The 12,015-nt window shown below is 44.4% G+C and overlaps 1 protein-coding gene across 1 annotated transcript in view; it reads right to left on the reverse strand.

Annotated features, from left to right (window-relative positions):
- The window catches only part of TNKS (tankyrase), a 278,738-nt gene that overhangs the window by 43,474 nt on the left and 223,249 nt on the right, over positions 1–12,015 (reverse strand). Inside the window, exons 13-14 of the mRNA XM_074950255.1 lie at positions 11,458–11,537; positions 389–534 (exon numbers count right to left, since the gene is read on the reverse strand). Of these exons, the coding sequence (XP_074806356.1) occupies positions 389–534; positions 11,458–11,537 (226 nt within the window). The remainder of the gene's footprint in view (positions 1–388; positions 535–11,457; positions 11,538–12,015) is intronic.

A 12,015-nucleotide genomic window follows, 5' to 3' on the forward strand; every position in this document is an offset into this window, starting at 1 on the left:
GAAAACATGTTGTAATAGTTAGAGAGAACAATAGTTAACTTTTTAAAAGTTAACTTTCTGTATTAATATAAACCATCTATGAAGAAGAGAAAAATGTACAGCGTTCACCCTGGCTATTTCACATCATATAAGTAAAAAGCTAATTTTAGACCTTCCAAAATATTTGATAAACTGCTATTAAGCAGAAAGAACAAAAACAAAACCGAGAACAGAGGAGAAAAAAGCTGCAGAGATTAAAGAAGTAAAGTTATCCCAACTATAATACTATTGTTTAATATTTTGATACCAGTACTATCAGAAAGCTAAACATTGCTGAGAAGACTATTAACTCTCTCCCACAATGAATGTGAGGAGCACTGGTTAATAAGAAACAATACTGAAAAGTTACCCTTTGTCTTTGGCGTGCACATCTGCCCCATGGTGCAGCAGATACTCTACTACAGATACACGGTTATAACCTGCAGCAAAGTGCAGCGGGGTTGAATGACGTCCCTCCAAATCTCTGCAATTCACATTCTGAGGACTGCAAAGCTGCTGTTGAGATCAAAGAGGAAACAAAACGTTTACTACAGAACTTGATCACAGTTAGAAACTTGTTTATGTTTTCAACTCATTTCTTCCCCCTTAATTAAAGTAAAAAGTATTCTTTTCTGATAGTGGGACGTTTCATAAACTTGAACATGGGCACTTCCTAATTGTTCATGGCTTCGATTTGACAACTTTCCCCCTATTTTAAGGCAGTATATTTTGAGTTCACCTCTCCAAATCCACAAGTTAGAATACTGGTAAACAGAATCCCCGTCTAGTTGGGTCAAAAGATGAGGCAAGCAGGTATTATTCCCATTTTGCAGATGGGGAATCAGAAAGACTTGTTAGTGGCTTGTTTAGGGAGGTCTGTGGTATAGTGGATTAAACAATGGCATCTAGTGGAATGGGGAGTCAGGAGAGCTACGCTCTAATCCTGGCTCTTATACTAATTTACTGTATGATCTTGAAGAAATCACAACCTTTCTACTTTCGTTAACCCATCTATTAGCCCATCTAATAAGATGCTATTTTCTTACAGAATGTTGCGAGATCTAGCTAAACAATACTTTTAAAGTGCTACATAAAAATGAAAAGTTAAGGCCACTTAGTGGCAGAGGTAAGAACTCTTATCTTAGCCATGTGCTCCTTTGTCTAGGTCGCTTGCTTTGAATGGGGAGGCACCATTACCCCTCTGTCTCCCTCTTCAGACACAAGGTAGTCTGGGAAATGGTGAAATCTTTGTAAGGTCTGGTAGGCTTTAAAAACTCTTGCAAGTTTAGATCAAGCTAAAAGAATTCACAGTGGCCCTAACATCCAAACCTGCCTTAGATCTACAGTAGTCACCATTAAAGAGTAAACATTTACCAACTATAACCACGCAATGTTCTAGTCTATTCTGAAGCATAGGGAAACCCCCACAGTACTGGGACTGAGACTTCTGTCTGGCCAACCTCCGCAGTACAGATTCTACTGGCGAAGTCTATTGTGCATATTCATCTCCAACATTATAAGCCTTAGGCTGAACTGACTCTTCCCTGCCACAAATTCTACACACGTATGAAAAAACTTTTCAATTTTTAACTTAAGAACCAATGGACCCATTTTTTTCAGATTTTGTTTGTTCTATAGATCTCAGAGCAATATACAGAACAAATCAAGCTTGAATAAAGTCAGTTCAGCTGTTGAGCTGGTTCACACAACATTTTTGATTGGAACACACAGTGTGGGAAGTGTTTGTATGTATGTGTAACACATATACCCAAACCAGACAACATACAAGGCCGAACCAATTTTGCTCAATTTTTCTATGACACTTTGTGTCTGAAACCAACAGTGCAATATTTCAACCACACTTATGTTTGCCAAAGCTACGATAAGCTGAGGGTGTATGGGAGAAGGTGAGATAGAGGGGCAGTTGTAATGCAAGGGGAAATTTTCTTTACCTGTTAATGTTCTTTTTTTGAGATCTTCTGTACCAGTCCAGACACTTGGGGGTTATAGTTTCTCCAATCAACAGAGACAGAAAAAATGGTCACTTACTTTCAGTAACTGTTGTTCTTAGAGATGTGTTGTGTACCTACACATTCACTGTAGGTGTATGTGTGCCCAGTGCACTCGAGTCAGAGACTTTTGCCAGCAATATGGGTGTTCTCCTCTTGTTCCCAGGTGAAGGCATACGAGAGGCATACCCACCATCTCCCTCTCCACTCCTTAACACCACTGTAAGCAATGACCGAACCATCAGGAAAGGTGGGAGGGTCGTGGAATGTGTATGTGCACAACATGTCTTGAAGAACAGTTGTTATAAGGTAAGTAACTGTTTCTTTCTTCCTTCGATTGACTGTGCTCATATACATTCCAATGTAGGTGACTCATCAGCAGTTCCTTTTCAGGTGGAGGGACTTTGGATCATCAAAATGGAGACCGTAGCACTGACTTGCCAAAGCAGGCATCATAGAGAGAGCTTGTGCAATGGCATAATGAGTAGAAGAGGTACAGACAACCATGTTGCTGCCTGGCATATATCAGCTATTGGAACATTGCTCAGGAAAGCTGAGCTCTGGTGGAGTGAGCTGTTATTCTCGACGGAGGAGAGACTTTAGTAAGCTGGTAGCAGACTCTGATACAGTCAGAAATCCTGTGAAAGATTCTCTGAGACAAGCCTAGACAAGCAATGATGATGATAACACTCATCTAATGCTGCTGCCTGCATTGGCCAATTGTCCAGGAAAGGGAAAATTGGAATGTCCAAACAACAAATGTGTTGGCTGTTACCACTGAACCACGTGCATGGTACCTGTTTTTTCAGAAAATAACTTAGACCCTGTGATGGGGTGGGACTCACCACGCTAATGCCTCCTGCTGGTTGTCTTGCGGATCAGTTCAAACAGGTCGGTACGCTGATTGTTGGGGATCTCTCACCCACCATCACTTCTGCTCCTGGACCCGTGTCGCTCCAAGGATCACAGCATTCTCTTCAGGACACAGTCCTCTGGCTGTGCCACACTCTGTACTCCCCTTTTCCGGGGGGTGCTGGAGGACTTACTAGATGTATTTCTGGGAGAAGACCTAGATTTAGAGGTCTTGCGAGATAATGAACATTTAGAACTCTTTGACCCAGACAGAAATGGGGAAGCATGACGTTTGCTTCCAGACTTATCTTTGGACTCAGAAGAAGCTGGAGCACTCTGAGTCAATCCAGAGGCCCCAGGATCACAACTGGGAGATGGCTCAGACACAGGTCACATTGCCTCCTTTCGTGAGGTGAACCTGCAAGCAACAGTCTCTCTCCGCTTCTTAGTTCAGGTGGGAAAGGAGGTACAAATAAAGCATTTGACCCTCACATGCCCCTCATTCAAACAAATCAGACAACTCTTGTGCCCATCTGTGAAAGGGATAATGGCCCTGCAAGTGGCGCACTATCTAAAACCTGGAGCTTTTGTCATAGTAAATCCTCCAGGTACTAACAGAACTATCTCTACATAACTATACTACACTATTCTGTACTTCAGTATATGCTACACACTAAATACACTTACAGTATAACTATAACAACTATGGACAAAGTTTTCTAAAGCTGGCTGACCAAAGCTAAGGCTTTAGGGAGCTCCAACTCTTGCCACAGGCAGCGAGAAGGACCTGACAGGAGAGCAGCGGGACGCCCCTTTTATGTCCTTGCCTGAGAGCACAAGGAGAGCAGGGGCACATGTGTCGTGTAGTGATACTGCTGGCAAAAATCTCCAACTTGACTGCATTGGGAGCATACACGTATAATGCAATGTATATGTGCACCGTCATTTAAAGGGTAACATTGAGCTTTTGAGGATGCCATACACTCAGCTATCAAGGTCTGTCATTGCTCAGCCTTCAGTTTAATACTTCGAAAGCAGTATTAAAGAAAAATTTAGACTGATGCTATTCAAAAACCATTAAATAACTGTAGTAACTGTAGCAATTGGACCATATCAGGGACTCTGCATTGACATTCTCAGGCATGAGACAGGCACCAGCATTTTATAGGAACTGGTATAGAAGAGCTCAAAAAAGAAAACAGCTAAGGAAGCCTTCCCCTTCTCTTTTCTACGGCAGTGAAGATGCTTCAGACCTCCACAATGAAGTTAATCATTTTATTACAGGTGTGATCATCATTAGACAACTGCCTGCAACACCTTTTGACAAAGGGCACATCTGAAAGCTTATTCCATGAAGTTTGACAAAGATGTGGGAACTAACCTTGCAAATCCTTCTTGTCAGATAGGATGAACTTTACAGGTGTACTTTCTTTCCTGCCGTATAGCCTCTCTGATGCATCCAGAGATAGCAGATCTGAATAGCAATTGACTTTTAAACCCTGGTTCATGATGAAAAGCTCTGAGTCTGCCTGAACTCTATTGTCCCATCCATACAAATCTGCAGGGCTCGAGCAATGTAGCCATCTCAGGATTGGGACCAAATGTAGGTACGGCAAATTCTCTGTTTAGGGGAAAGACAGACAATGTCTTGGGCCTGAGTTCTGGCCAAGTCTTTAGCATGACTTTGTCCAAGAAAAATTATATACAGCTGTTTGCAGGAAAGGGATTATGCTCCCTTATCTTCTTGCTGAACATAATGCTATTACTAACAGGATTTAAGGATAGTTGTCGCAGAGAAATACTTCTCAGATGATCCAAAGGGAGAGCCATGGAAACACTCAACACCAGATTCAAGCCCCATGCAGGCTTCGGATAATGAACTACCACTCTCAGTTTATCCACTGCCCTCAGAAACCTGGAAACTTTGGGATGATAGCCAACTGAGACTATACCAACTGAGCCTCTGAACACTGTGACTATCATGGCCTGAACTCGAATGTACCTGACACTCAGGCTCAAAGTTACACAAGCTTGCAAGATATCCAGGATGACTGGCACTGTGGCCTCAATTGAGATTGCAAACTGTGCTGGGCCGTCATGAACTACTGGACACTATCCCTGGTAACAGAATTAACAAGAGCTGAAGAGAGGGTGGGGACACAGACATCACCAATTACAGGTACCACTGCCTTCTTAGATCATAGAATCTAAGACCATAGATCATAGAATATCAGGGTTGGAAGGGACCTCAGGAGGTCATCTAGTCCAATCCCCTGCTCAAAGCAGGACCAATCTCCAATTTTTGCCCCAGATCCCAAAATGGCCCCCCTCAAGGATTAAACTCACAACCCTGGGTTTAGCAGGCCAATGCTCAAACCACTGAGCTATCCCCCCTCCAGCATACTGGAGCTTCAAAAAGCTCCCCTAGATCTGGCAAACTTCTGCAGTACCCTGACTATCACGGATGGGAGAAGGGGTTAAATGTACAATAAATCCAAGGTCCAGAGTATTTCCAGGTTTCAGAGTAGCAGCCGTATTAGTCTGTATTCGCAAAAGAAAAGGAATACTTGTAGCACCTTAGAGACTAACCAATTTATTTGAGCATAAGCTTTTGTGAGCTACAGCTCACTTCATCGGATGCATTCAGTGGAAAATACAGTGGGGAGATTTATATACATAGAGAACATGAAACAATGGGTGTAACCATACACACTGTAACCAGAGTGATCACTTAAGGTGAGCTATTACCAGCAGGAGAGCGGGGGGGGGGGGGGGGGCCTTTTGTAGTGATCAAAGTGGGCCATTTCCAGCAGTTGACAAGAATGTCTGAGGAACAGTGGGGGGTGGTGGGGTTTCCAGGATATCTGTTCGATTTGCTCCTGTTTCCATGCATCTAAGACACTTCTGGTGAGACTCAAGGATTGGCATATCCTGGAGATGGTTCAGTTTGAACAACAGGCATTAGTGACTCCATCCTGAATCCCGAGGAAGGAGGTGACTCTTTGCAAGTCCAAAACTGGACACAGACTCCCCCACTATTTTGGAGACAATTAAGTAGATCCTTGTGTCCCCCTCTTCTCCCCAGACCAGCGATTGGCCTGTATCTGTAACTGACATGGCTACAGGGCAACAGAACGACAAAGTCCCTGGATCATCTCACATTGCCCTTAACTAGGCATACTGGTCTATTATCATGTCCATGACCCATGGTGGGACCCATATGTGGAAGAAATCCCTCAGCCTTCCTGTGATGTTGGGACTCTGCGCTCAGGCCCTTGTACCGTCAGACAAACGATTTAAAGCCTGAAAGGGATCCCTGCAGTCTGTTACCTCTTCTTTGGTAACATAAAAAGCTAATCCTTTTGTTAGTCTGCCTTTTTTATTGGACTAGCTAGTAGGTCCTCATCTCCCTGGATACGCGCCTACTGATCTGAAATTCTGGGGACCTGCTGGGAATCTCTTGGACCTCAATTCTCTGAAGACGCTAAGAGTTAGTGGATCTTCTCCAACTTCTTCCTGAAAAAAGCCTGCCTTGAAAAAGGGTATGGCTTCTAGCCTGGTGTTGGAGGTAGAATATGCTACCCACTGTTTTAGCTGCAGGGGTCTCTGGCCCTCTGCTAAGGCTCCCATTGATAGGATTATATCCTGTATGGTGTAATACATGGACAACATATTCGAGTGCAAACTGGGAGAGTGTTGGCCTGCTCAGAGCTCTCATTTTTGGCCTCTGGAAACTTCCAAGCTTCAGTAGGCACCTCACTGCCCCATGGGAGGTGCATGTCGCATGTACTGAAGCTATAGTAACTATGAAGGACCTTGTCAGGCATACCTCATATGTCAAGAAGACCTTTGAGAGCTACTTCTCTTTCCAGAGGGATTGCTGTTCTCTTTCCACCTCTGACATGGCAGCATCCATCCCTCAGGCTCTAAAGGAGCACCTCCATGTCTGACACCCAGAGGTCAAAGAGCTTGTTGGGCTGGTTTTCTGTCTAGGGTGCCCTAGTCTCTGCTCCAACATGGAAGTAGAGCCCTGTAAGAGGAGGATAAGAGTTCCCTGGCCCCAGCAAATACCTCCCAAGTACATGCCAACCTCTAACAATGTTGGCTGGTCCCAGTGGCGTACCCAGGTGGAGAAAACAGGGGGAGTGGAGATAAAAAAAGGTGCCACCCGCTTGTACTCACTTGGTGGCGCTCCGGCATCAGCGCCTTCACTTGGACCCCTCACCGCCAAAATGCCGCCGAAGACCCGGAGCGAGTGAAGGACCCGACGCGGAAGACCCGAAGTGCTGCCGGGTGAATACAAGCGGGTGCCGCTGAAGACCCGCCGTGCGAGTAAAAATTAAAAAGGCCCCACTTCTGCTCGGTGGGAGTGCGACCGCTGTACCGCTCCCCCCAGCTACGCTACTGGCTGGTCCCCTCTGTAAGGGGTTCAGCCTTCTCTTAAGATTGGGGAAGCCTATTTCTCACTGCTCGACCTCCTCCTCAGCTAGGCCTTGCAGACTTGAGTGGTGTCTGACTGGACTGACATCTTGAGTGGTATTCTGTGACCAGAACTCAGCTATTTCTTCTCTGCAATGGAATGGATGGGGGCTGCACTCTTCCTGTTGTCTCTGTCCTGGCTTGCTCTTTAAATACCAGAAGGCAGAGCCCCAAATCTTCGTGAAGTCCAGACTGAACAGCAGGGGAGCCCTACGAGGAAGAATAGGAGGAGGCAGCTGGAGGTGTGGTCCTGCTCCAAGTGACAGCTGTAGAGGTTTCTCTTCTTCAGTGTCTCTGCCCATGTGGAGCCAAGCTGGGCACAGTCAGTTGGGGGCATGGAGAGGGAAGAGCACATTGCTTTCTTTCCTTAGCTCATCCCTTTCACCTCTCAGGGGTAACCGAGAATGGTGGCTGCTCTTTGTCCTTAATCTCCTACCTGCCCCTGTGGGAGCTGGAATTCTGATCTGACGGAGTTTGGTGAGCATCTGCAGGCAGAGCTACACACCAGCAAGATGCTCCCATCCCGCATTTTCTATGAGGACTAAAGTGTTGTTAAGAACAGCTGGAGCAGCTTCTCCTCTCTGCCCCCAGTCTGCTTGCCAATGGTGTGTGTGTGGGAAGCTGATTCCCGGGGCTGCAGCTGCCGGTACACTCCCTGCTCCATGGTGGAGAGCAAATCTTCTGCAGGAAGAAGACTGGTGCTAGACCTGCTCATCAGCTGGCATGGGTATGGTGGAAGGTGCTCAAGGTCCAAGACAGTTCAATTTGCAGCTCAAACCAAGACATGACTATGAAAGCTACAGGGGGCTTTCCTAGGACCAGTGTCCCTCCTCAAGGCAAGTGCTGCACCTGCCCAAGGAAGGGGCAGAGTTGGGTCTGTCCCTGTTTTCTACTCCTTTTCTTTATCCTGGGAGCTGCAGATGCTGGGGTCCAAGGAGCAGTCATCCTGTTGTGGGGCTCCTGAATCCCTTCCTGCCCTAAAGAGGCCAAGTGTTGGTGTGGCGCCTCCTACCTTTTCGGGGCTTTCTGAGGGGACACTTGGCCCTGTTCACCCCTCTCAAGCCCAAGCTGCCCTGGCACTTCATGCAGGACGAGGGTCTGGCAATGCTAGCAGAATTGGAGCCCAGCCCTGGACTGGGGCCTCATTCTCTTGCTAGGGTCTGGATATGCTAGTAAAGGTGTGGGGGTTTCCCTGTTACACATGGGCAAGCCCATCGAGAAAAAATTGGGGCCCCTGTTCATCATGTTCTCTGGGACCCCTCCCCTCCAATTTCACTCCCATTTCACCCTTGTTAAAGACATTTTAGGGCCCCCCTGAGCTTGGGGCCCCAGTATAATTGTCTCCTCTTCTCCCCTTCTCATCAGCCCTGCACGAGGGGCTAAGGCTCACTGGCTTTCAATGCCTCATATGTGCTGCTATGGCAGCCACAGACCAAAGTGTGCCATGCGGCTTCCTTTAGGTCTCAAGGACCAACTTCTCTCTCTCCTCTGGCAGCCTGCTAGGGGGACACAGTGTGCTCAATCTACTAATGGCTAAGGGATATCTGGACCCTTATATGTGACATTCTCAAAAGCATGTGTGCTTTGTCTCCATCAGATGGCTGGGAGGAACTATAATTCCAAATGTCTGGATTGGTAGAGAACACTGAAAAGAGAAATTCTATTTAAACCATAATTATGGTACGTGCCATGTGCCAGATCTGACTTTTGTGGCTGTTCTTTTAGATAAAACAAATTATGTACGGTCACCACATTTACAGGCACTGGCATTAATGAATACTTGCTCACGGATGCTTTGCATTCCACAGTTAATGGAAGAAACAGTGGTTAGGTAGGGAAAACACCGTATAATGATCACATTATTGAGCGTGTGCCTGAACTCTCATGTGCACAAGCGCCCAAGCATGGGAGAGTGGGGTCATTCCACAGGAACAAGAAAAAACAACATTTCTGAACATTTAAAAGAAAGCAGTGACAGAACCAAGATCACAGAATCATTGAAATGTAGTGCTGGAAGGGGCCTTGAGAAGTCATCCAGTCAGCCCCGTGAGCTGAGGCAGAACCCAGTATTCCTACACTATCCCTGACAGGTGTTTGTCCAACCTGTTCTTAAAAATCTCTAATGATGGGGATTCTACAATCTCTCTTGGGAGCCTATTCCAGAGCTTCATTATCCTTATAGTTAGAAAAATTTCCTAATATCTAACCTAAATCTCTCTCGCTGCAGATTAAGCCCATTACTTCTTGTTCTACCTTCAGTGGACATAGAGAACTACTGATCACAGTCCTCTTTATAACAGCCATTAGCACATTTAAAGATTCTTTTCTCAAGACAGCCCCCCCTTCCCTTTTTTTTTTTTTTTTAAACTTTTCCTCCTAGGTCAGGTTTTCTAAACCTTTGGTCGTTGTTGTTGCTCTCCTCTGGATTCTCTCCAACTGGTCCACATCTTTCCTGAAGTGAGGTGTCCAGAATAGGACACAGTACTCCAGCTGAGGCCTGAACAGTGCTGAGCAGAGTGGGACAATTACTTCCCGTGCACCAGATTGTTGACTCACATTCAGTTTGTAGATCACAGATCCTTTTTAGGAATAACACCACCTAGACAGTTATTCCCCATTTTCTAGTTGTGCCCTTCATTTTTTCTTCCTACATTAAGTACTGCAAAGAACTTATCTTTATTGAATTTCATCTTACTGAATTCAGATGAATCAGCCAATTGTTAAAGTCATTTTGAATTATAATCCTATTCTCCAAAATGCTCAAAACCCAGCTTCATGTCATCTGCAGATTTTGTAAGCATACTCTCTACTCCACTATCCAAGTCATTAATGAAAATATTGAATAATACCAGACCCAGGACTGATCCCTGCAGGACCCCACTATATACATCCTCCCAGTTGGAAAGCAAACAATTGATAACTACTCTTTGAATATGGTCATTCAACCAGTTTTACGCCCACTTTATAGTAACTTCATCTAGACCGCATTTCCCTAATTTGCTTATAAAAATTTCAAATGGTCTGAGTCAAAAGCCTTACTAAAATCAAGATATATATCCCATCTATTGCTTCCCCCCATCTACTAGGCCGGTTACCACGTCAAAGAAGGAAATTAGGTTGTTTTGGCAAGATTTGTTCTTGACAAATCCATGCTGGCTATTTCTTATAATCCAATTATCCTCTAGGTGTTCACAAATGTTCCATGACAGGTTTCAGAGTAGCAGCCGTGTTAGTCTGTATCCGTAAAAAGAAAAGGAGTACTTGTGGCACCTTAGAGACTAACAAATTTATTAGAGCTTGCTGTAGCTCATGAAAGCTTATGCTCTAATAAATTTGTTAGTCTCTAAGGTGCCACAAGTACTCCTTTTCTTTTTACAAATGTTCCAGTATTTTTCTAGGTATCAAAGTAAGACTGACTGATTTATAATTCCTCAGCTCCTCTTTGTTCCCCTTTTTGAAGATGGGTAAACAATAGAACCTTTCTCCAGCCCTCTGGGACTTCTTCCATCCTCCAAGAGCTCTCACAGATAATTGCTAATGGTTCCAAGGTTGCTTCAGCTAGTCCCTTAAGTACCCTAGAATGAATTTCATCAGGCCTTGTAGAGTTGAATATATTTAACCTATCTAAATATTCTTTAACCTGTTCTTTCCCCATTTTTGGCTGGTGTTTCTTCCCCCTTGTTGTTAATTTTAATTGTGTTGACTATCTGGTCACCATTAACCTTTTTAGTGAACCCTGAGGCAAAACAGGCATTAAACACCTCAGCCTTCTTGATGTCATCAATTATTAGTTCTCCTTCTCCACTAAGTAGAGGACCTACACTTTCCTTTATCTTTCTCTTGCTCCTAATGTATTTAACAAACTTCTTATTGCCTTTTATGTCCCTTGCCAGGTGTAACTCATTTTTTGCCTTAGCCTTTCTGATTTTGTCCCTACAAGCTTATGCTATTCTTTTGTATTCCTCCTTAGCAATCTGTCCATTTTTCCACTTTTTGTAGGATTCCCTTTTGATTTTTAGGTCATTCCACCTTCTCCTAGCAGAGAAGGTCTTGCTCAGTAATACTTTCCATCCTACAAGTATCACCTAGACAAACCTACCTTCACAGTTTCCAAATCTCCTGCTTTGGACGCTTCTAACAGTCGATAATCCACATCAGAAGTGCGTACAGGTGTACTTTCTACAGAAAAGAAAAGAAACTTTGATAATTATATAGCCCTACACCAAAATACCTAAGATGCCATAATACGGACAAACTCAGCCTCACACATTTTCTAAATTGACCAAAGAGACTACAGGCACAATTTTTTTAAAGTGCTTAAGCAATTTAGCACAGCTTAAGTCCCATTTTCAAAAATCACTTAGGCAATAAGGTGCAGAGCTGCTGACTTTAGAGACTGGAATAGGATTGTACAGTTTTTTACTCCTGGTAGTATTGGAGAGCCAACACAGCAAAGGGAGAGGGAGCTGGACTCTAGAATCTGGTTTTGGGCAGTCATTGTCCAGGGTGCACTCTGATTGGCCAGGTGGGATTTCTTGATGATGTAACAATTGTACACAGTTATATTAATTTAGAAGGAATAATGGGCTAGAGGTGTTAATGTAACTAAGTTACTGCCTAATATTAAACAGTTTTAAACAAGGTCTGGGGTTTGGTG

This window comes from Natator depressus, chromosome 4 (assembly GCF_965152275.1).
Source record: "Natator depressus isolate rNatDep1 chromosome 4, rNatDep2.hap1, whole genome shotgun sequence".
NCBI classification, from domain to species: domain Eukaryota; kingdom Metazoa; phylum Chordata; order Testudines; family Cheloniidae; genus Natator; species Natator depressus.